The 26,159-nt window shown below is 41.1% G+C and overlaps 1 protein-coding gene across 3 annotated transcripts in view; it reads left to right on the top strand.

Annotated features, from left to right (window-relative positions):
• Positions 1 to 26,159, top strand: part of LOC149141582 (uncharacterized) — a 498,683-nt gene that overhangs the window by 104,565 nt on the left and 367,959 nt on the right. For all 3 annotated transcript variants that reach the window (XR_016265175.1, XM_089452912.1, XM_089452913.1), the window contains 3 exons: positions 9,346 to 9,452; positions 9,633 to 9,733; positions 22,951 to 23,038. Coding sequence is in view for 2 of the 3 variants with exons in the window: in XM_089452912.1 (XP_089309038.1) it covers positions 9,346 to 9,452; positions 9,633 to 9,733; positions 22,951 to 23,038 (296 nt within the window). In the remaining variant the exon portion in view is untranslated. The remainder of the gene's footprint in view (positions 1 to 9,345; positions 9,453 to 9,632; positions 9,734 to 22,950; positions 23,039 to 26,159) is intronic.

Below are 26,159 nucleotides of genomic sequence, written 5' to 3'. Positions count from 1 at the left end.
GGTAAGCCCTGTTGTCGCGCGGATTGACACGACAACGCTCAGACTGGGGGCTGTCACTTTTGATCCCCGATCTCTCCGTTTAAGCCTGTCTCCCACGGCTAAGGGGGGTAGACCCTGCGAGATAGTGAATGCCAACTGTCAAACAGTTGGGCTGGGAGACTAGATGCACGATAATGATTTTGGTGAATTGATGGACCAGTGCCTTATGAGATTGACTTTTTTAAATGAATACTTGCTAGATGATGTAAGAGTATAAACCATGAAAAAGTAATCATCTACCATCAGACAACTAGGACTGCTTAAATGTCCAGTAAAACCACAAAGTTCCTCAAATACCGATATCCAGCAACTAAAAGAAATAAATGCTTTAATCAATCACACAGTTACTGATTTAGATAGGATATGCAGCTAACATTCATGTACAAGTAAAAATTTGTTCCACATCAATAACTTTTGAATCTGAGCATGAAAATTTCTCTAATAACTGGATCTGGTAAAAGAAACTTCCACAATATTTTTTTTTTTTTTGACAAAAATTAGAAAAAAAAATTAACCTAATGAAAACCTAAAAAAAATTCTATCTTATCTATACTAACATTTCACTAAAATAAAAAGAATTTTTTTTTTTTTTTTTTTTTAAAACAAAATAAATCAAAAATTAAAATCCTAGACTAAATTAAACAAAAATAAATTTTAAAAAATGCTAAAACTAAAACGAAAATTTAAAAAGGCTAGAAACTAAATTAATGCAAACGATAATCAGATTTTTGCCCCCTTTTTTTTTTATAAGTTAATAAAAGAAAATTAAAGAAATTGAAATTTTGAACTAAATCTTAATCCCAATAAAACCTAAGGAAACGAAATTACAATAATTAAAACCCTAACTAAACTATGGTAACAAAAGACTATAGAAAAGTGCGTTCAAATGAAAATAAGAAACTGCAATACTATCCGACTACTCTAAACCTTCTATGAAAATACCAAACGCACTGGTAAAAGAGAAAAAAAAAAACGCGCAGAAAGGAACGACTTCGTTTTAAATCAGATTTTATACCTGGCGTGTGAAGAATAAACTGGCGTGAAGACTAACCTGAGCCTTTGTGCTGAGATCAAACCTGAAAATTCCGCAGAGACTGATTTCGTTTTGCTTGATCGAAGCATCGATTCAGAACGTCCGCGTAAGAAAGGAACGCATTCTTGTTGTGGGCGGACAGGAACAGCGTTTCACGAAAATCGCAAGAAACCCTCTTTGTCAACACGCTTCCTGGTTTCCAAAGCAGTTCACGCCAGCATTTCGGATATCAAATTAGCCTGTTGGCTCCACCCGTGACCTGGTACGATGATGGAAATAGCGGACGGCTGATAAAAAGATGTCGTTTGAAAACCGGTTCTCACACTTGAATAGTTTCCACTCCTGAAGTTTCTCAAGCCGCTCGATGGTGGATGAACATTTGCTTAAGAGCCTTACGTTATTGATTTAGGGATGCAGCTTTCAGCGACCAAGTGATAATCAACTGAATGCTTGAAATTTAGTCTTGAGACAATCGCTTGCTATCCCAAATTAAATTTGTCTGTATGGCTTGCATAACAATCAAATTGATGGCGGCAGTGTGGTGTGATCTCTTAAGCAGATGCAATTCAGGGTTTTATTTCCCAGTGAAACCCCAGGCGTATCCCAAAACTATGATGACCCTCATAAATTTGAAATTAAAATCTTCCCTTTGTCACTGGGATTGAGACGTCTGGTATCAGATGAACAGTTTTCTTGGTTGTAGCAGCAGCATGAGCCTTTGAAACCCTGGAAAACAGAAAACAAGAGCCCGACAGATATATGCAAAACTTCAAAGTAAAACCCTTCAAAATTAACCTAGAATCACAAAAATTTACAGCTCTAGAGCAGCCAAATTTAACAATAATTGCAGCAATATTTTCGAAATATCAGAAATTTGAACTTTACTGTGAACAGAAAGAGAATCTCTCATGTAAAACAGAAAATAAACTTTAAACGATTAACCCAGGGCACAATCAGCTGGGCTCTGCACAGAAGAGCCTGTGGGAGTCGGCTGGTTCAGCCCAGAACTTCCCCAAACGCCCACCAGTATCCTTCACTTAAAGATTTCCTGCACACCTCAAGCAAACATCAGTAAAGAGGGCAAGAAATGCTGCTAGATTTCAAAAATAATGGAGATACCTGCCATTATTCCAGAAACCCTACAACATTCAAACCCTAGCACGTGAGCAAGATACCTGTACTCACAATACTCTGAAAACAAGCTATTTTTAACTGCTGAAAACTGAAATATGCAGAAAAACAAACATCTCACAGCAATTCCAGAGAGTAACACCAGCCAGTTTTGAACCCCAAAGTCTTTTTATTAATCAGAAAATCAGATTACAAGAGAGCTTTCTCAGTACAGACTCACAGCTCAGATAAAAAAAAAATGACCCCCTAAGACCCTATATAAAGGAAATGATCCCAACGGCTAGTTTTGGGTGATCCATGTTGAAGCGATCTCGACCGTCGATGAGGGTTAAGACATCCCTTAATCTCATCCGTCGATTTTATTTTAAAAAAGCTATTTTTGCATGCATTCACAAAAATATTATTATTTTATTGCTTAGGGTTTTTGCTTTATGTTTTTTAATTTTTTATTATTTTTAATTTTTAATTTTTTAATTATTTTTTAATTTTAATTCATTTTAAGATGGATCATCAAACTAAGCCGTTGGAAACATCACCTAGGACCTAGGACCTAGGACTCATGAGGGGATTTACAACATTTTCAACCCTCAAGACACATTTCATCATGATTTTTACAATTTACATCTCAAAGGGATGAATCCACTTAATACAGACCCTCATAGAACACCCAGTTCTGCGACACAACTATAATCTAGCAGATTAACATGCTAGGATTCTCCTAAAGTCCTAATAACAAAATGCATCCCGGCTTTGGGGTCGGGTTTGAAGGAAAACTCTGCCGATCCATGGATCGGTGAGACTAAAAACCTCCCGGGACGCAGATCATCATTAGAAAGTTAGGTCCACCTAGGCAATTTTACATACATGACTCTGATCTGCTTAGATTATTTACAATTCATACATGCAGACTGGGTTTACAACAAAAATGATCAAGCTGTTGATGACTGTAGGGTGGCATGGACACGTCGTTCAGGAGCTACCCCTCTCTGCCAACAGAAAGGAAGTGTACTGCATGGGCAGTTGACCGGTAGTGGTCAACAAGCCCTAACCAATCAACGCTGGTCAAATCCGTGGTCAAACAGGCCAGCGTTTGGCTGCCCAGCAATGCGGCTAGCCTAGGAGAGGTTGCCCAACCCAAAATGCAGTCAAACCTTCCACTATGCTGGTCAACACATGCATAAAACATATCTGCGTCCTTCACGTTCAGCCCTAAGTCACACTGCCCTAAACCTGAGCTGCGTCTTCCTTCTTCAGCGACACGTGTGAGAGAGAAACTCTTCTAATGCGTAGGGGAGAGAGAAGATGTGTGGTGAGATGAGTGGAATAATGTCACAAGGTCTCCTCGTTTTATATGAATCGTGGAGGACAAGTTGGGGTGTGCCACACACTTTAGCTTGTTGGCTGACCTTGACAAATTGTCAAGAAATACAAATAAATTCATATCTCCATGAATACATGTCGGAATGGGATGATCATTAGATCAATCCTACACCTCTCGATGAGAGGAATCCAAGAAAAATATCAGTTGCCATAAATAAGATGACCCACATGTTTGGCCCTAGTTGCCTATTTTAACAAATAATGTTTTGATGATTGATTATAGCACTTTTATTGTTTTGTTTTAAAGTCCCTTTATCTCGAGGGAAATTAATGGCGATTAACAAGAATCCTCAACACAGTCAATTGTAATTAAATGAATTTTTTTCCCTAGCCTTTAGGTAAATTGACTGCATCAAATGAATTAATAAGAATCCCTCTTAAGTTATATAGATGTAACTCTTGTCTAACCATTTTAGAAGCTAGTTGCTTATGCGACTTAAAGGAGGAATTGTATCTAATGTTGATTTGGGGTAGCATTGGATGTGCTCTAGCCACGAAATTTGGTGGAGAGGTTGGGGCACATGAGATCTCCAATACCCTGAAAGGGTTTGGGCAGATTCTAAACAGTTCAAGAGATATTAAAATTCTTAATATTTTTAAATGAGTCCCTAACTCTAAACTTAGGGAAAATAAAATATTAATGTGTATTAATATGAAACTGTGTTAGAATGGTCCAAAAGACATGGATCAAGCCAGATCTAATGTTCGCTGTTGATTAGGGATTTAATCTCGGCCGTTGATATGTCAACAAGAAAAGTATAAGAGGAGGCTTGAGGGTCACTTGGAGGATACAGCAGAGTGATCAGTCATTCTATTCTCTAGAGCGAGGTTTGCTAAGAGAGATAGAATTAGTGATTGGGAGTTGCAGCTGAGCGCCATTGAGTACAGAGAGACAGAGAGGTAGAGATAGTGCCGGGAAAGCAGTGCAGTAGCCGGGGAGAGTGACACAGAGCCAGCCAGGGCTCACTCAAGGCCACACAGAGGCAGCGGGGAGCTGCGCAGAGCCTCAGAGAGGCCAGCGTTGCTGACGTTGAGGGTTAGAGGGCTGACGCAGGGCCTCCTAAGGTTGATACAGACCCATCTGGGGTGACGCAGGGCTAGCGCTGAGCAGAGAGGAGTTGACGCAGTCCAGAGAGAGGCTGAAGCTGGGGTTTCTGGGGTAGATTGGTGCTGAGGAGCTGCCGGAAGGATTATCCAGGGTTTCAGCCAAGAGATTTGTCAGAAACTGAGAGGTATTACTGCCAAGGAAATTCTCTATTGGGTAGGCCAGTTTCGGCACCTAGATTGTACTCTGATATTGCTTAATAAGAAAACCCTCACATAGCTGCATCGATTTTCCCACATTGGGTTTTTCCGGGGACATTGGTCCAAAAATAATGGTGTCATATGGTGTGATTGTTTATGTTTCCTTTAGTTGTTGATCTGTAATATGTTGAGCATGCACTAATGTTTATTTTCAGTATTTACATTGTAAATAACTTGTTAAATAACATAACAAGTAGGTAGGAATAAATCAGATATAGTGCATGGAGGGTTTCTAACTAAGTAGACTTAGAAACTTCGACATGGTATCAGAGCGTGATTGTAGATCACAGGAGGACTAAGGACATCAGCCGAGTAGAGCAATAGAAGCAGAAAACAGCTGTCCCAAGGTGACAAACGCTGTTTCTAGCAAAGCAGCAACAAGGGAAGGGTGATGCAGTGATTGCATTATCAAGGGTGAGCTGGGAAGAGGCAGCGCAGAGGCTAAGGAAGGAAAAGGGAGCCTCATGTAGAGCCACGCAGAAGTTGCGAGGGCTGATGCAGTTGGCTAAGGACGCTAGGTTGCTGGTGCCAGGATTATGCAGAGCCTAGGAGCTCTCACCTTCAGGTTGTTGGGGTTTAGAACGCTATGGGAATATTGCAGAGTGGAGTTAGTGAGGTACTGTAGTCAGAACAGTACCTGACAGAGCAAGACCAAGAGGAGTGAGTTGCTACCGAGGGTTTCTAGTCGAGGAACCTGGATTAGTGGTGCGGTTGCACAAGACGATTAGAGTAGGGGGCATCTCGATAGCTAAAGAAGGATTTCCAGGAGGGAAATCGGGGCTCAGAGGGAGTCTAGAAGAGAACTTCCAGACAGGAAGTAGAGACTCGAAGGAGTCGAACAGAGAACTTCCAGGAGGGAAGTAGAAAAGCATCATGTCACTGCACGGAGTAAGAGACCAGGATAGACTGGACGGAGCGTCGAACTTCACAGTCTGGAAGGCCAGAATCTTATCCGTACTTGACAGAAATCGTGGCAAGAACTTCGCCTTGAAGGTTATAGCTATCCCAATCAACCCCAATGATAACGACAAGTACAAGAAGGCAATGGCGAGGGCCAAGAGCATCATCCTTGATGGGGTCAAGGACCATGTAGTACCACACAATGCTGAGAAGGAAACGACATATGAGATGGGGGAGGCCCTTAAGAAATTTTATCAGCATACTTCTGTACAGAGAAGAATGTTACTTGAGAACCAGTTGAGGTCGTATCAGATGAAGAAGGGAGAACCGATCGACACCTTCCTCGGAGGACTGAATGAGATCCGAGATCAGTTGACTGCTATAGAAGCCACGCCGGATCAGGAGTTGATGGTGAGGACGGCCCTGAATGTAGTCTCAGAAGACTGGGAGGTATTTGTCTAGAGTATACTGGGCAGAGGGACACTTCCACCTTGGGATGAGATGTGGGCGGCTCTTCGCCAAGAAGAGATCAGACGACAGTCGAAGACGGGTAGCAGCAGCAAGGGGATCAAAGTCAAACAGGAGGAGGAAGATGTTGCCCTAGCATCTGAGGGAAAGCAGGAAAAGCGGAAGAAGAAGTATCTCTAAGATCAAGCGCTTCCACTGAGGGGAGCTGGGTCATTATGCGACCCAGTGTCCAAGGAAGAAGAGTAAGGGAGAGTCTTCCGAGACTAAGGCAGCGCCAACACGGGCATAGAAGGAAGTTTTGACAGACGATGACTGTGCCATGAATGCACATGCGCCACTTGAGCGGAAGTGGGGAGACATCGAGCTGTAGTTAGGCGGACTACATGCGACGAGGGGCAGGATCCTCGAGGTACCCAGCCTCTTGGATTAGCTACAGTGTAGGATTCTCGAGACAATGCGAGGCTATTAGGCTGCAACTGTGCGAGAGGCACGGGAGTGTTGCACCAGTGCAGGATGGCACAAAGAGGTGTGGAACGGTGGAAGATGCAGGGAATTGTTGTAGCAGCACAGAGGTTAGAAAGGGAGCACTTATCAGCTGTAGAGGGAGCTTCAGCATCAGTGGGTATCTCTAGCCCAACAGAGTGGTCAGATTGGGAGATCAGTTACTTACTTCTCAGTAACTGAGTTGCAGTGCAGCAGCGGGCAACACGATGCAACATGATGAGAGGAGGTGCAGTGTAGATGTAGTGCTGGGAGAAAGGAGCAGCAGCAACATGTATGCAGAGGGAGCTGTCGTACAGATGCAGCAGTGGCAGTGGCAGAACCATGGGCAACAGTACAGGATACAACAGTCTAGAGGATGGTGGGCAGCAGGCCTAGCATCAACACAGGGACCGATGCCGGATGATCAGAGTAATACTCAGTGAGGAGTATGCTAGAGCACAGTGCTCGCTAAGAGGGGGTGTTGATTTGGGGTAGCATCAGATGTGCTTTAGCCATGAAATTTGGTGGAGAGGTTGGGCCACATGAGATCTCCAATAACCAGAAAGGGTTTGGGTAGATTCTAAACAGTTCAGGAGATATTAAAATAATTAATATTTTTAATGGAGTCCCTAAGTCTAAACTTAGGGAAAATAAAATATTAATGTGTATTAATATGAAACTGTGTTAGAATGGTCCAAAAGACATGGATCAAGCTAGATCTAATCTTAGTCGTTGATTAGGGACTTAATCTCAGCCATTGATATGCCAACAGGAAAAGTATAAAAGGAGGCTTGAGGGTCACTTGGAGGATACACCAGAGTGATCAGTCATTCTATTCTCTAGAGCGGGGTTTGTTAAGAGAGATAGAATTAGTGATTGGGAGTTGCAGCTGAGGGGCATTGAGTACAGAGAGATAGAGAGGTAGAGATAGTGCCAGGAAAGCAGCGCAGTAGCCGGGGAGAGTGATGCAGAGCCAACCAGGGCTCACGCAGGGCCACACAGAGGCAGCCAGGAGCTGCGCAGAGCCTTAGAGAGGCCAGCGTTGCTGATGCAGGGGGCCAGAGTGCTAACGCAGGGCCTCCTAAGGCTGACATAGACCCATCCGTGGTGACGCAGGGCCAACGCTGGGCAGAGAGGGGCTGATAGTGTGACACAGTCCAAAGAGAGGTTGACGCTGGGGTTTCTGGGGCAGATTGGTGCTGAGGAGCTGCCGGAAGGATTATCCGGGGTTTCAGCTAGGAGATTGTCAGAAACTGAGAGGTATTACTGCAAAAGAAATTCTTTGTTGGGTAGGCCAGTTTCGGCATCGAAATTGTACTATGATATTGCTTAATAAGAAAACCCTCAGATAGCTGCATCTGTTTTCCCACATTGGATTTTCCCTGGGACATTGGTCCAAAAATAATGGTGTCATATGGTGTGATTGTTTTTGTTTCCTGTAGTTGTTGATCTGTAATATGTTGAGCATGCACTAGTGTTTATTTTCAGTATTTACATTGTAAATAACTTGTTAAGTAACATAACAAGTAGGTAGGAATAAATCAGATAAAGTGCATGGAGGGTTTCTAACTAAGTAGACTTAGAAACTTCAACATCTAAGTCGATGTATTAGTTATGAATTGGTTACATATGATGGTTGGCTTATATGTTTGTCAACCTGAAACCAATTTTTTGAGAGTGCATAGAACCAGTATTGCAAACATCCCGATAACATCCCGATTTTATCACAAAACCGCGTTTTTTTGGCCTAGCTGATGTTTGCCGATTTTTACCGATATTTTAATGCTATTTTAGTTTTGCTGATGTTTGCCAATTTTTACCGATATTTTCCCCATTTTTACAATATTTTGGTTTTCTGAACACTTGCTGATTTTACCCTGATGCCAATGTTTCCAACATTGCATAGAACATAATGCAATATGAGATATTTTTATCTGTAATTGAATTTGCCAACTGGGAATATTTGTCGTTATACCAGCACCTATGTATTCAGGAAGATGAGAGGCTAATGTTGCAACACTAGGAACCATGCACCTTTATTTAGTAACTTATATGTTTTCAGAAGTCTCATTTCTTGTACTGTGCTAATTAATTCCATATATTAGGATGGTTTTTGATGTGAAGTCATCTAAAAGACAATATTAGAACATGGGAATCCATAGATTGTCAGTAGATCGTTTTGTAGCTTGTTTCTTGTTCTTTTTGGCAGCCTACTTAAATGGGTGGTAGTTGGAACTTGGAGTTCCTTATCTGTAATGAGGAATAGGAAAGTTCATGTTTTGGGATTGGATAACATCAAGCAGACTGGGGAGCTTTCATATTTTGTCTGAAGGCACTTAGGAGGATACCTGGAAAGCACTTATTGTTCTGTATGGAGGATTGAATAGTCACATGCTCCTTATTTAATTAAAAATTCTTCAAAGTTAATGACTGTTGTTTTTATGTTTTCGCTTTTACAACTTGGGTTGGATGTGGCACGGCAATTCTATTCCAACAATTTTTCGAACTTGGTTTTCTTAGTTTATTTAGTTTCTTTATTAAAGGGGTTCAATTTTTGGTTGCTGAAATTCATTAGTCTCATATATTACTTACTGGAACATTGCCAGGATTTCTTCAGCTTATGCAAAAGATGATGATCCAGCTGTTCTCATCAATGGTCATTTTGACAGTCGATTGGGTTCTCCAGGAGCTGCTGACTGTGGGTCATGTGTAGGTGGGCTGGTTTTCATTTATTTAATATTATGAAGCAGATCACCCAAGGCTGCTGGAATTCATACTGTATATATTAAGTTGATCAAGCTGTAGGTTGTTACTAAAATTCTATTGGGATGTTTGCATAAACTTCTTTGTTTGAACTTTGTAAGCACTTATTTTTGTTGGTTTGTTATGACAGCATCCATGTTGGAAGTGTTACGTCTCATTATTGATTCCGGCTGGGTGCCACCTCATCCGATTGTTTTCCTTTTTAATGGTGCAGAAGAGCTTTTTATGTTGGTAAGCATTGTTATCCTATGTTTTGAGACGGTTGTTTGGACACCTAGCATTTGCCTTGAAATTCAAGTTAATTATGTTTTTCTTTTTTGGGATAAATCTGATATTACTTAACACTAAAGGTGCCAAAGGACAGTTGTACAAGTGCCGCTTCCTAAAACACAAGCAAGGGCAGGACTACAGAGCCAAGGGATTACAGAGACAATTTACAGATGATGGATTTTCTTTATATTCCTTGTTTTCTTATTTGCATGGCAAATTTATTCATTTTGCTCACTAATATTTTTTGATAGTATTCTCTACAATGCTCTTCCCTAGATGCCATCTTAGTCTTAATATCTCAGCATCTATGCAGATTGTCCAAGATGTCTTATTTAAAAATTGATTAAGCATTTTCTTATTTGTTTTAAACTAAGTAGCTATGGTGCACACCCTTCAGTGGGTGCATGCATGGGGACATTTGTTCTGCACTTGAGGGTAGGATGATGCACCCTGTTGCCTCAAAATCCAGCAGGTCTTGTAAGGAGTAACCTACAAGGCAAAAACTAGATGAAGGGACAACAATGAGGTGTGGTCCGTTGTCACCATAGCAACTACCTCCCGCTCTTTTGTGGGCTTTCACCACTGGGGAGACTTCCCTTTAGATAGGTCACCTAAGGATATATCACATTCAAGGATCAAGGTGACAAGAAAGACTTATAGAGGACAACTCCTAAGAGCAAGCTCATCAAGTGTAATAGGGCAAATCACATTCTATATTAAGGCCTATTTAGGGCGCAAATGATATAGGGCTTGAGAGATAACATGCCAAATGGATTCACCTAGAGTCAATTGGCCAGGAAAAGGCTTCCACACAATCAATATTAGCAACCAATAGAACAAGAAGCCTTCAACAAGCCCCAAGTTGAAGCCTAGGGCAAATTATGGCATTCCTAGGACAAAAGGATTTAACCTTGAAATGGTGGATTGGCCACTAAAAGGGGTTGATTTTGTGGCAACCAACACTCCTTCCAATGTTTAATTCTTCCACAAGCCAAAAAAAATGCAACACTAGCCCAATTCATGCCCTAGGCCTAGCTAGCGGCTTGACCTTAAGGGGCTGAAAATCAAATTAGCAGAGAGAAAGCTAGATTTATGGTAAATTTAATGGATGACCAACAAAGTGACAAGGCCAATGCGTAGTCCCTGGGATAATGGAATCTACGAGAGTGAAAAATATGCTAAGTCTTGGTGAGGAGTAAGGGAATAATGAAGCCCTAGCTTTCAAACCCTAACTCTTACTTTTGTGAGGGAACAAAGTCAATTGGGAGAGCTAGTTTAAAGATACAACAAGGGGATTGCCATTCACATTCTACTAATGAGTAGAGCATAGAATGCTATCATCTGGATTCCATACCTTGATCCTCAACAATAACTAGCACAATAGAAACCCTAGATAATAAATCATTCCATACATTAGACACAAGAATAAAAATTTATCAAATCCAAGGCACACTTACAAGATATAATGCATGTAGAAGCCTTTATTGTTCCAAAGTAACATCTCCAAGACCAAAGAAATTACTCCAAATAGCAAAATACACCATAGAGTCAACATCTTCACAAAAATTCAAGAAGGCCGAAATTCTCCAAGAGGGCCGAAATAGTCACAATGATGATGATCCAATACAATTTTGTCTCTTCGCTATTTATATGAGGTGACTAATAATTAGCCTACAAAGCCCCTAAAAGAAGTTTGATGATAAAAAGTACTCAGGTTGCAAGCCGACCCACTAGCGTTATGAAGTTATGGGCTAATTAGCCCACACGTGTGAGCCATAAGCTCTCTATGGTTGACATCATCCAGTGTAAGTGCTCCAAGTGCCATGTTGAAGGGTGATGAGGTGTCTAAGATGGTGTAGAAGCATGTCAAGTCCATGAGTTGAGGGTTGGCCCTCAAATTCATCTCATTGCCTCTTGTGTGGTCCCAAGATCTAGCTGGGACACCACAAAGTGGCCTACATGTGTCTCCAATTGCTAAAAGTGGCCTTCTCTGCTCCATCCTTAGGGGGTTCTTAGCTGCAATAGGCCCTCCCTAGTCTCCCATTGTGAGACCATCCTCATCTAGGCTCTGGATCAGCTGTTGCCCAACAAGTTGTGTCAAGGCGATCTTGGGGGCATGTTGGGTCTGGATGTGCCATCCTGAGGAATCAAATCTGAGACAAAGTCAACCAACGTCTTGGGTGTTGGAGGTGCCCTGGGACATGTGTCATCCAATGATGCTGCTAGGAGGCCCAATAGTCTCAATGCTTCATCTGTTTATGTCAATATACTTGTGGAGTAGGTGCCCAAGACATAGGCTGTTGGACCTCCTGACAAGAGCAACATGGATTCTAGTGAAAGTAATCAATCATTAGAGACCAAGATCAATAATGCATCTAAGTGAACCAAACCTGAATGTTAAGGGTTGTTTAATACTTCAAACAGGTATCCCATTCCAACATCAGGTCCTTGATCTCACAAGGATGTTTTCCCCCTAGGTAAAGGTGGCTAAAGGTCAACCCTATTAGGTGCTTCCAACCCCTAAGGGTGTTAGTTTTTGTAGCATCGAATGTGTTCTAGACTTGAAATTTTGTGGAGAGGCTAGAATACATGAGATCTCCAAAACCTAACAGTGCACAAAGATAAGTTAGACTTAGGAAAATAATTAAAACTGGTTAATTAAATCTAATTAAGACATTTCACTTAGAAACCTTTTCTGGGTATTGAAAATAATTAATCCACTTGTGTTCCTAGCCTCATAGACACCATTTGAGACTAGAACACTTGATTGAGCTCAACAACGTAGTTTTTGGTGCAATTTATGGTCTGATTGTGTTTTCTCTGTTTTATGGTGTTTTTGTTTATGTTTGCTTTGCATATTTATTGTTAATTTTCTGTAGGGATATTACATACTTTACTTGGTATTCCCTCTTTGATTTTTGGACCCATTTCTTTTTGGAGATGGTTAGCCTTTAGTTTGACTTCTTAACATGGCATACCTTTTGTGAACTTGGAGGCTTACCTGACTTTGGGTGCCCACTAGGAGGATTTTGACTCACAATGTTTGGTTTTTTGCTAACTATGGTCTTATTATTATTAGGGATAGGGAAAGGGAAAGGCTCAATATCTTCAATATGATCATTAATTTGAGGTTCCCTATATAACATAAAAGGTGTCTCGTCCAAATCGTGAATGGTGGCATATGATAGATCCATTTGTAATTGTCCACCAATTGAAGCACACCATTTTTTTGATAGTAACATAGCACATGAATTAGGCACATCAATGACCACAGTATCCATTAAAACAGAAATATCCTTGTTAGCTGCCAAAGATACCTTCACAACTTTAACGAGACCATAGACATAAATAGACTTGGAGTCAAAACCACACACGCTCTTAGAAAGCCTAGTGATGTCCATTTCCAATTGATGCATGACCTTTAATGGCATGACAATTGCCAGGGTACTTGAATCAAGCACACTATTATGAAGTATAAGGTTATTAATCACTAGAGACAACAAGAATGACTTGTGACCTTCATTTTTCCTATTAGAGTACATGTTTTGTAAGATAACAGGAGGATCATCAGGTTCATCTTCAAAGTCAAAGGCCTTCCTAATTTGCCTCCTTTGAGCAAGAAGCTTAGCCATCTCCAAAAGGGGAACTTATACACTAACCTTAGCCAAAACATTTGTCATATCCACATTTAATACAACATCATTCTTCCTAGGTTTTGACTTGATTTTGTGCTTGGGAGCTGTCTTTATTTTGAGATGCAGTTCCAGAACTAGAACTTGCTTGGGCTTGGTTAGTATTTCTCCTAGAATATTGCAGACATTTAAACCTTCCACTATTCTCAACAACCATGATTGGTTCGATTTTATCATTATCATTTACATTATGAACTTTGTTGAATGGTGTTGTCATTGATGCCAACGATGGTCCTTGAACGCTCTTAACATTCGCCAAGTTTGCATTGATTGGAAGCTCCAATAATCAAGATGTCTTGTAACCCCTATTACCCACCACCTATGGGTAGTGTATATAGGAGAATTTTTTTCTCCTAGATGGTCCTTAGCCGGCAATCAGTAGCTCCTTGTAGCCATCAGATTATCTCGATATGCCATTTTCTTCGCCATCTGAGCCAACCATGTGATCCCTCGCCCATCTGTTATGAATGTATATTTGAGGGTGGGCCTCCTGACTACAAAGGTATGACCTTTCATTGGTTTAGTTGAGTACTTTTGTTTACTTTTTATGGACACTTTTGGGAATGGATTGGTGGGGGGATTCGGTAGGAAGAGTGGGCTAGGTCTGTGCTCTTGTCTCCCTTGCCCAATTTCATGTTTAGCCTTGTATCCTAGTCTCGTGGGATCTCCTTTACTGGCCACTAGCTTCTAGGCTGGCACTACATGGGAAATCCCGATTTTGATTGGGTGGTCCCGCTTCCCGACACCATATACATCACTCCCCTCCGCTCATTTTAACCCCATTCATCACTTTTCCCATCTGGGTCCACATAGGGTTAGCCTCCCCCTCCCCTTGTCCACATCTTGGGTCGGGCCTGGAACGATGGTCGGAGGTTGATGCAACTAAAAATAAAGGAAAAAGCATAATTTGGCCAATTACAATAGGAAATGTACCACAAAATGCAAAATATGGCCGGAACATACAAATTTAGCATGTGGGAAAAAGCCAAACATAAGCTCTGCCCCTCATATATGGCCATCACCCTCGTTCCTATGGGCCCTAGATGAACTCCCTCCACATTAAGGAACCCATGATTGTTCGAACCCCTGGTGGGCAATGAAATGCCCCACCTTAACAGGGGGTACCTACTGCTATATACCACACATCATGCTCTCATCCCCTGGAGCCCTGAGCAGTTACGAAGAAAAATCATTAAAAAGAAAAAGGCATATGAAGAAGGGTGGGAAAACAAAGGTCGGGGTAGCTTATGTACCACGATTTTTCCCTTTTACACTCATATATGCAAGTGTGGGCTTCCCTCATTATAGCTACCCTTTGTCCCATCACATGTGGCCTGGATCATTCCCTTAACCACCACTCCGTTCCATTATTATGTCACTTGCCTCCTTCCACTTGATGGATGTACCGTGGACATGTCACCCCCTTTAAAGTTTGAAACCACCTAATAGGGGCCTTGGCTAACCCCCTTATTGAGCTTGGAGACACTTGTACATGCGAGAGCCCACTATGGAAGGGCATGCCACCATGAAGTGCCTCATTGATTCCATGAGTTGTAAACTCTTTCACTTGATTATTCTAATGATTTGTTGTATTAGAGGGCAAGGGGACGCATTGAATATTATGCAGGATTGCAGGTGGGTTTTCCTTTGGGGCTTGGTCTCCCTATACAGGGTCCTAGCCCTCTAGAGGGCCACATGGGAACTTATAGGGTGAGCGTTGAGAGCCATGGGCCTCCACCGTAGCAGAGATTACTTCATAGATGCCCAACACCGATCATTGGTTGCTCCTGTTCCACCTTTTGGATGAGGATGATGCACTTGGTTCACTATGCCTAACCAACTCCATATTTGCACCATATACTTCGAAGATGTTCCAGGGTCTAGAGGATGTCCCTTGCTGTAGAGGGAGGGCTTAATGTCATCATCTTAGCCCTTATAGATGGTCTACAGGCATTTTCGATTGACTTGGAGACCCATGAGGATGTCCTTGTGCCCCCACACCAACTTGGGAGCACCGCAGGTTCTTACCTAGAAAACAAGGGGCCAACCTCTTGTCCACTATGTTTGGAGTCCATTCTGTCATCATGGCACACCTTGGAATTCATTTGGCCTTCTCAATGGCCCAACGACTCATTATGTTGATCAACTTGCCCTCTTGAGAGGCAAATCTTTATTTTATTGAGCTATTTGGTGGGCTTGTCACCAAAAGTATTGTTATTATGCACATTATTTTATTTTAGGGGCATTATTAGTCCAAATTAGGCCATTCAAATTCTTTAGAGATTGTATAAATAGATGAAAGGTGATCCATTCTCTCATCATCACTTGGATTGGGTTATTAACTCTTGTGCTATGAAACCGGATTCGTCCTATAGGCCCCACGAATCTCGAATCCATCGTGTCCGACACGGTTCTCTGTAGATTTGTGTCCAAAAACCATGACACGTCGTGTCCTATTTTGACACGTCGAATCCGACTGCGTGTCATGATTTTGGCAGTGTGTCCTGTTTTCCAGGACTCGTTAGGCGTCAAAAGTGACCGGCGCGAGTATGAAAAGACTGCATTTGGTCATTACAACCACGCATATTTTCATTTGGCAAGCGTTTTGACAGCTTAATGATCAAGTCTAGGCCCTAGTATTGATATGCTATTCATGGTAATGTTAAATTCTTAAAGTAAAAGGATGACAGTCATCCTTTTACTTAAATTTTTAACATTACCATGAAATGACTCAGGATGTTTGAGAGTGGTTCTGGCCTCATTGGATTTCATATGGAGAAAGTAGAATTTTAGATTTCATTCAAAATCCAGTAGACTTATCAGTTTTTCAGGATTAGGATTGGGGGATTACAATGTTTCCATTGAATTTTGTCATGTATTAGGGTATGGAACTCGTATTTAATCAAGAGCACCAATCCCTCTATGTACCTTGATGTTAGTGACATTGGTTGTCGAACTCCTGTATCATGACCCTCCTAAAAATGTACGCATCACTCAAACAAAATCTTGACTTGACATGTTATGCTTGTTCTATCTTATGTTAATGCTTAAAGGGTGATATTAATGACAAAGATCCCTATACAGATAAAGAGGTAATGACAAAGATACCTCTGGATATTAATGCTTAGAGGGTGATATTAATGACAAAGATCCTGATTTTCCAACAAGACTAAAAAATTAGACATTTCTCGTGGTGGCAAGAGGGCCAAGCATAAGAAATAGATAATAGATTGACATGTATTTGAATTTTGTATGTACTATGCATGCTAATAGCTATAGATGAAGATCTATATTTGAAATCAATAAATTTGCATCATTAATTAAAATTTGTGTAAGAAATATTTATTTTTTAATATATATATATATTTTTAAATATATATATCTATATATATATATATATATATATTTTAATAAAATAATATATAACGAATCCTATGTGTCCTGTTCCGGGGGGTAAACGTGTCCGAATCTGACACCACAAATCCCGAATCTTGCGAATCTCGAATCCCCGTGTCAGGTGACTTAGCTCTTGTGAGGGTTTCGCTACCCCTTTTGGAAGATGAGTTTGGATGATATGGATGAATTTTGATGTTTGGATCTATCTTTCCTGTCTTGGAGCTTCATTATTGGCATAATTTGATGATTGGATATACTCTTTTGTACTGCTTTTCTATATGAATTGGTGAAAATTTAAATCTTTTATAGTGTTGCATCATGTCACGGGCCATGTATGAATGTTCCTAGAGATAAATTGTGTTAAATACATCTCGATAAGTCATCAACTATTGCAAATTGAAGTGTAAGTTCTTGAGGTAGCTGCTCTCATGCCCTAATGCCATGCGAAGTTTCTTAGAGACTTCCGTGATTGGGTAAATTCTTTACGAACAGTAAAATCTCCTTGACTCCATCTCTCCCAAAGGAAAAGGCACTAATCCTCCATAGGTGGTCACTTTCAAAGCTTATTTCTCCCACTTCTCTCTCTTTTTAGACCTAGCTTCTATGAGTCATCTAGGGCGTCACTTATCTCACATTCTAGCCTTCTAAGGACTTCGATCTCTTGCTCATTTCCGCATTGGGCTTTCCTCTAGAGGCCCTCCAAATTTCACGAAATTCCGATGGTGGGATCTCGAGATATTGCAAGCCCTAGCCCAAGGATTGTTGCTTGCCCTAGGTTTCCTTTGGCTAGTGACCTCATTTGGATCATTGTGTTCTATCCTAAGAAGATTTGTCCATTGATCCAATTCTCTTCCACAATTAGGTCAAGCCCCTCCTTAAGTGATCATTTCCACTTGACCTAGTTTTGGGTTCACTTGGTCTCGTGTTGTCCCGCAACCTAACAATTCCAATTCCACAAAGATCATACAAAGTCCAATTCTCCATAAGGATTTCTAGGCCTAGGAATCATTTTTACAAGATATATTACCAAACCCTAGTCTTGAGAATCCTTCTAACCCTTCCTAGAGAACCTATCACCTTGCTTCCTAAGCAAGAAAACCATACAATTGGGTCTCTCTTGTGAATAGGCCTTAGGAATCACTTTCATCCTCTTATTGACTTATTCATCTAGTGATTCCTCTTTATATTGGGTCTCCTCCCATCAATGAAAGTCTGTAAAGCACAGGGAGCCTTAGCTAAGGTGATAGTGGGCTATCGCTCTATTGTTTCCCTTGACCTAGTAGGATCCCCTCGTAGGACCCCTGCTAGTTTGAGCGGTAACATTTTGGCGTCGTTGCAGGGGAGGAAGCAGGTCTGCCTCCCTAGTGAATCATTGAGGAATTGATTCATAGACGACATTTCAAATATTCCTCTGGTGACTCCATTCATTTTCAAGACCCCTAGTTTGCTCGAAGGTGACAACATTCCTCCTATAACTAGGCCATTGCAAGAAGGGGAGAACGAACTCCATCACCTGTTAGAACTACCCTTCTCCTTGAATTTGAAAAGGTCGGTGATCCCACCCAAAAGATGGCAAATGACTCTAGCACTGACCAAAACCAAGACCAACCTAAAATGACTAGGAGTGAAAGGCGATTGGTTAGTGTCTTTGCCCCCTTGAACTTGAGCAATGACCCTAGACCTTTACCTGAGAAATACAATAACTGGTTGCCCAAGTTCAAGGGTGATGCTACCATAAGTGCCCGTGATCATATTGAAGAATTCTACTGGAACATTTCTCCTAGGATGATATTCAATGAAGATAGGATCATGATGCTTTTTGCTTTGTCTCTTGAAGGACAAGCAAGAGAATGGTACCTATGTCTTCCCCCAGGATGCATTGATAGTTCTGACCAACTTGAGGATATGTTCATTAAAAGATGGTCATGTGATGCATAAGGAACCTTCAACATTGAGAAGTTCTATCAAATAAGTAGGGGAAGGGAAGAAATTAGAGAATTCATCCTAAAATTTGATAGGGTAGTTAGGGATATCCTCAACCATTTGAGCCCCCCCGATGCTAACATACTAGATAAATTCATCAAAGCTGTGGGTGGCCACTTAACCTATGCATTAAGGGATAAGAAACCCAAAACTTTGGCCGAGGCTAAAGAGATAGCCATAGAAGTTGAACAAAACCTACGAATCTCCAAGATGGATGTGGATGAACACCCCAGGGCTAAGGTCGAAGTCAAAAAGGGAAAATCCAAAGATCAACATGAGGAAGCCCTTTTGGTGTTTCTTAGGAAAATGGAAAAGCTCAGATTCACGTTATAGGCTCTACATGAACAAAATCACTGCCTTGGAAAGGGCTAAAAAATTAAGCTATATCCCAAAATGGAAGCCTTTCCATAGGAAGCAAAATAAGGAGGATAAACCAAGCTCATCTCAAGTCCCCAACACTTTGGCTCCAACAAATGTTGTGGAGCAAGATTCATCCTCCGAAGATGAGCAAAGTGATGAGGATGAGAGTGATGATGAAGAAGTCAACGAGCAGGCTAATCTTGTAGAATTCGAAGCCTTCAACATTTTGTTGGGGGGTGGTGGGTCGTATAGTCATCCTCCCATTAGGAAGGTCACTATTAAAGAAGAAAAGCAAGAGCCAACCCTTAACGCTAATAAGAGTAGAAGATTCAAAGGGTTATAATATTCATGAAAGGACAACAACAAAGACCCTACAAGCTCCAAGGAAACCAACAAAAATTACTCTCTTCCCAAGCAAGTCCCTTACCAAAAATCTCGCCTTCAAGATCCTTCTAAAAAGGATCCTCTGAAGAAAGTCAATCCCAATAAGAAAGAGACCATCAAAAGGGATGAAGGTAAAGAGGTTGGACTTGATATCGATATGGATGCTGCCATAGGGAAGATGACGGTACAAGTTCCATTAAAGGAGATTGTAAAGCTTCCCAAACAACAATGTCAAGTCAAGAAATCCCTGCGTTTTGAAGAGGAAGAATTACCCGAAGCATTGCAAAATATCCACCTTCCCGATCTAAACCCAAGACATGAGCCATTCACGCTTACCCTAGCCATAAATGATGTCATATTCCTAGGGATTTTTTACAGTAAATAACAAGGCAAACAGTGACATAAAACCACAAAAATCAAACACATGAATCAGTCCATGAAATTTCACTAAAATCTGCACTGTTGAGCCATTTTATTATAATAAGAATAGGGTACAATGAGGTGCTGGAAAGAGTGCACCTGGGCTTGCCCAATTGAACAATAAGAAGTCCCTCTCAAAACTGTTGCTGCTCTCTCCTGGCTCTGCGCTGAAACTACCAAGAAATATGCTGTTCGCTATGAAGAACTATTGCTAGGGCTTCCTTCGGTGCTCAGAAAATTCTAGGAAATTAACCCTGGGCTCTCCACCAATAACCCACAAAAAACCACGAAGAAATTGGCCAAATATTGACCTCAGAATTTCGGCCCAAATTTCCCCTAGCTCCTCTAGTTGCTGGCTGAGTTGGGACACCTGTTTGACCCTTCAAATCTGCCCAGAAAATTCTGCCAAATTATTTCCTAGGTCCTTGTCAAAAACCCAGAAAAACCAAGAAAGGGTTTGTCCTAGTTTTGAAACTCCAAAATTAACCCCAAATGCTTGGCCCTCCTCCACGAGTAGAAGATGTAACTTGCAACAGATTTTGTGTTGGATGCTCCTCCCAAGTGCTGGAAAATTTCCCAAAATAGTTGCAATCTCCAACAAAGTACTTTCCCAGACTCCACCTCAAGTCTCAACCCCAAAATCACTTCACTCCTCAACCTCCCATCGTGCCTCCTCCAAGAACAACACAATCCTTGCGCTGCTGCTGAGCCTCTCCACAAACTCACACTCCCTACTGTTGGTATGAACTATAATAGATGGAACTCCCTCCTTGGGCTAGCACTCGAAGTCCACCGGAGCAAGGGTTGAGATTTTCGCTCGGAAACACTTGTGTGCTAAACAACACTTGCAGATTTGGCTTCCACTCAAGCGTGCTATGTCAAAGAACATTTTCTCAAAGATGAATGAGTGACCAAAATGAGTGCCTCTTGCCGTTTTTATCCCGGTTTTTGCGATTTTTTCCGATTTCAGGCCCTCGCTGATTTAATCTTGATCGCGATTTTTGCAACATTGCATAAAATAACACAGTTATTTTTGGACAAATTTCCCCGGAAAAACCCAACTTGGGAAAATCGGTGCAACAGTGAGGGTTTTATTTTATTATGCAACAGTGAAATTTGAGTACATCTATGGATGCCCAACTGAAAATCCAAACAACAAGAAAATCTGGGCAAAATACTGAAGGGAATTTCTCTTCTCCCACAAGCAATCTCTGGCTCGGTTTTGCCTATCAAATCTCGGCCTCTTGGAGCTCTGCATCAGCCTCGGCGCTGCTCCACGCAGCTGGATGTAACCATATCATCATATTCTCATTCATACATTTTATTTATACTTGTATCCTCAATGGATATCTTCATATTCCAAGTGTTCTGAAGTATTTAACTTGTGAGAATGAACTTTGTTCGTTACATTGGGTTGGAGGAAAGGGAAATGCCCTGTTTCAGCTAAAAGGTAAGAATCTAATGATTAAATATGTCTATTAGGTTCCTTGTTTGGAGAAAGATCTACTTTCAATTAGTAGTATAATGAAGCTTAGCCCAAACTTAGAGATACATTGGGTTGGAGGAAAGGGAAATGCCCTGTTTCAGCTAAATGATAAGAAGCTAATGATTAAATATGTCTATTGGGTTCCTTGTTTGGAGAAAGATCTTCTTTCAATTAGTAGTGCAATGAAGCTTAGCCCACACTTAGAGATACATTGGGTTGGAGGAAAGGGAAATGTCCTGTTCAGCTAAAAGGTAAGAAGCTAATGATTAAATATGTCTATTGGGTTCCTTGTTTGGAGAAAGATCTACTTTCAGTTAGTAGTATAATGAAGCATAGCCCCCACTTAGAGATACATTTCAACAATAATAGTTGTTTTATTGTTGATAAGAATAACAAAAAGATGGTTGGAAGAATAGGGATTATTCTGGTTGATAGATGAGAAGAATGCAGGTTTTGTCAGCAGGAAGCTGGTCAGAAAGGTGTTAGGTGAGACATTAATCCCTAGAAGATGTTCCTGCTGAAATGAGTCCAAATCAGCAACAAAGGAAAGATGAACATCAGGTATATTATGCTTTATTTGGTGTAATTCATAAGAGGAAGACACTCAAGGAGGGTGTAGATGCAGTGGCAAAGCTAGATGGTGCTTCCTCAGAGAAGCAAACACAATATTGTGATGTGTTTGACCACAAAGATGTGGACGAGGTGAGTACAATGAACAAACCAAGTTCTGTCAGTGGTGGAAAGAGTGATTATTTAGCCACCAATGGCTCTGACTAGGTTAGTAGTTAATTGTGAAACAAAATTATAGCAACATGAATTGTGCTTCATCAATCTTGCTGGATACAATGCACTTTTAGTTGCTGTTTTGAAGATCTTATCTTGTGGACTGCAAACATCTTGCTTTTCCAAAACTTGTGTCTTTTTGTGTCTTCAACAAGCATGCAAAATTGCGAAATGACCATAATGGGAGGGTGTTATAGACAATTTTTATATTTAGAACTTAGATATATAATAAAGTCTCATTATTATAGTAATGTAATAACGAGGCATTTAATATAGTGATTAGCATAGTAGTTGATAGTTAGGTATTATCCTACCTTATCTTATCTTCTCCAACTATGTAAGGAACCATTACGTCATTTAATATCATATGAATGAGTATGTGGACATAAAGTGGCAAGAAGTAATCTAAAATATACTCATTTAAGCCAGACAGGAGCGCAATGGTCTACTTATTTAGCATTCAGCGTTTGTATAATAGATTTTGACTAGCCTATTTTTTTCTTTCTTTTCTGGCAGATCTGTTTTTTACTACCATATACTTTGTTAGCTTTTCCTTCTCTTCTCAGTAATCTTATAGTTCTCTTTAATTCTGAAGCATTAAGGTGCATTGTTTCTCTTCTATTTGTGTATGCTATTTATTCATGTATTTCTGATATGCCTTTATTGCTTCTCAGGCATCTCATGGATTTATGAAGACACATAAATGGAGGGAAACAATCGGAGCTTTTATAAATTTGGAAGCATTTGGCACAGGAGGAGTTGGTGAGCTCCAAGTTCTTTCGCTGTATCTTTTGAGTTTGGACCTTATAGTCTTATTCTTCGAGGGTTTGAATTATTATTATTATTATTTCTGGCGGACTAACTATCATGTGACAAGCTTCTCTAGTAACCTGTGTTAGAAACAATACGATTGATTCTATTTTAGGTAGAACTGAATTAGAAAAAGCTGGGCTGGTCTTAAACAGATCTCAACATTATTTAGCTAGTGGATGATAGTCAGCCTGTAGTATGATTTTTCTAAGCATCCTTCTGTCTATCTGTGGAACAAATAATGCTTTGATTATTGCTCGCCCTCCTTTCTTTTGATACTTGCTCATCTTCCTTTCTTTAACCAATTTTTTGTGGAGAGTTACCATGGCCACTCTTTCGCATATTGTCCAACACAATTATATTTCTTACTTGATAAAGTTTCTTGTTAAAGCTATATAAATTTTATGAGGTAGAGCTCCTCTCCTCTATTTATCTTTGCTGCCATCCTCTCTCCTTGTGGGCCCTCCCATTCGACCTCCTTTTTCTCTCTCTCTTCTCCAAATCGAATTCCCTCCTTGAGGTGGCCCCACATTCCACTATCCAGTTAATTTTCCCTTATTTTTAATGTTTTGGAGCCTCCCTTTTCCCAAAATTGAAATGGTGCTGCCTCATCCCCTTTTCCTAAAGTTTGATGTCCAAAATTTCTCTGCATCATCAAAATTGCAAAAACTTGGAACTCACTTAACAAAATTAATTAGTGGGGATATTACAGTCCTCCCCTCCCAAATGTTGCTTGTCCTCAAGCAATTGTAATGCCGGGTGCTGTAGTATTTGCTCTCCTTCCCATGTAACATCCTCCTCTAGCAAATCTTTCCACCTTACAAGAAACTCCTTAATGACCCTGCTCCCGGGCTTCCTCTCTCTCACCTCCAAGATGGCCTCTAGAGTTAAGACCATGTGCCCCTCGTCATCCATAGGTGGTATCTCTGTGGTTGTTGTGACTTTGCTGTCCCAAAGCCTTTTTCAGGCAAGAGACATGGAATACATTTTGTACCTTTCTCCCAGGTGGGAGCTCCAACTCATTCGCTACCTCCCCTACTCATGGAGCTAGTGCGATTAGAACTCAACAATGTCTTAGAGGAGTGGTAGGTCTTTGTCCAAAGCATATTGGGTAGAGATAGGCTACCAAAGTGGGATAGGATGTGGGCCGATTTGCAGTAGGAGGAGTTGAGACGAGCTCTATTAAAGAGCTCCATCAGTGGCAGTAGCAGCAACGGATCGAAGACGGTGAAGGAGGAGGAAAATGTAGCCCTCGCATGAAAAGGTCCCATTTAGGAGTAGGGGGAGAAGAGGAAGAAGAAGAAGGACCTGTCAAAGGTCAAATGCTTCAGATGTGGTGAGCTTGGTCACTACAATACCCAATGTCCTCTCAGGAAGAAGGATAAGGAGGAGAAGCAGGACCAACAGGCAACTTCAACAGAGATCGATATGTTGTCCTCCAGATTGTAAGAAGACTTTGCGATGTTCACAGATATACCTCCAAGAGTGAGGTGGGGAGATTTGGTGTTGTAGCCCCAGAGAGCTAAGAGATTGGGCAGGGTCCTTGAGGAGTTCACCTCATGGATCATTACCTGGCTACGGGGGCCCACGGTATTCAGTAGCAGGATGGATTAGTGGGAGTTGATGCAATCAGAGGCTGAGAGATAGTTGCAGAGACTATTAGCAGTCAGATGCTGAGGAGCGCAATGTAGTGTTGGCAGTAGTGCAGATGGCATAGTGCAGAGTTAGCAACAACGTCGATACTTCAGTGATAGTGTAGAGGCTAGTAGCGGTCAGAGATTCAGGAGATGGATGCATTATACTAAACACAGTTGATTCAGTATTTTGGACGCTTCTCAGTTGTAGTAGTTGCAGTTGCAACAACAACAACATATGAGAGGTAGTTGCAGTGCAAATGCAGAGTTGGCAGCAGCACAAATGCAACATCAGAGTTGCGCAGTGGTTGGTGTGCAGTAGTAGCTAGACATCAACAGCGTGATAGAGGTGATATAGAAACAGGGTGTTGTAGCAGTAGGATGCAACAGATTGTAGCATGAGTCATTGAGCACTATTTAGAGAGAACATAATCCTCGCTAAGCGGGAGTGTTAGTTTCTATAGCATTGGATGTGTTCTAGCTACAAAATTTGGTGTAGAGGCTAGCATACATCAGTTCTCCAAAACCCAGAAATTGTTTCTGGAAATTCCACCTGGAAGTGTCTCAATAAGATTATTAGGCATTTTTAAATATTTCCTAAGTATAAACTTAGGGAATATGGTTAATTAATCAGTATTAATTGAGATAAGGTGAGAATCATATAGAAACTCACACGGATCGATCCAGAGATGATCCTAGCCATTTCTTAAGTTTTAATCTTGGTCGTTAGTGCTTCAACAATGGATTATAAGAGGAAGTCGATGGGTACTTGGAGAAGACAGTTGAGAACACCAGAAGTTTGATTTCCTTGGCAGATTGATTTCCATTGTAGCAGCAGTCAACTGCTGGAGAGCCAGAGATCGAAGAAGTGAGTGAGGAGCAGGGACAATGAGTCCGGAGGAGATTTTCCATATCTAGAGAGTCAGCGACAGGAGGGTTGAGTTTCCTCAGTGAGGCTGCGTAAAAGCTTCAAAGGTAGTAGTTTGGTTTGGCTAGATAAAGGATCGATTCAGTTGCTAGAGGCCGGGAAGATTTCCGGAAGGGACCAGCGAGTCATTCTCAGAGGTTGGATTGGGCAGATTGTTTGATCAATTGCAGTTCCAAGCAGAGTGTATCAGTGGCTGCGTAGGCTTGACGCAGAGGCTGACACAGGGGTTTCGTGAAGCCCATTCAGAGCCAGTTTCCGAGTTGGATCAGTGTTGGGTGAGACAAAATTTGTTTCGCTAATTTCGTGGTCAGTTTCTCCTGTAGTGGATTGCCAATTTGTGCATCCAGATTGTACTCAAATTTTGATTGATGCATAATAAAATAAAACCCCCATCTGCTGCATCGGTTTTCTCGAATTGGGTTTTACGGGGGACTTTTGTCCAAAAACAACGGTGTAAATTTTTTGTGTGTGCCAACATTTCTCAGTTCGAACGATATTTATTTTTGGCAGT

The sequence above is a fragment of the Pinus tabuliformis genome, chromosome X, assembly GCF_031772625.1.
Source record: "Pinus tabuliformis cultivar Carrire ecotype Pingquan chromosome X, CPIR1, whole genome shotgun sequence".
Classification (NCBI taxonomy): Eukaryota; Viridiplantae; Streptophyta; class Pinopsida; order Pinales; family Pinaceae; genus Pinus; species Pinus tabuliformis.
Note: the sequence above shows the minus strand (reverse complement) of the source record. Positions and strands in the feature narration are given on the sequence as shown.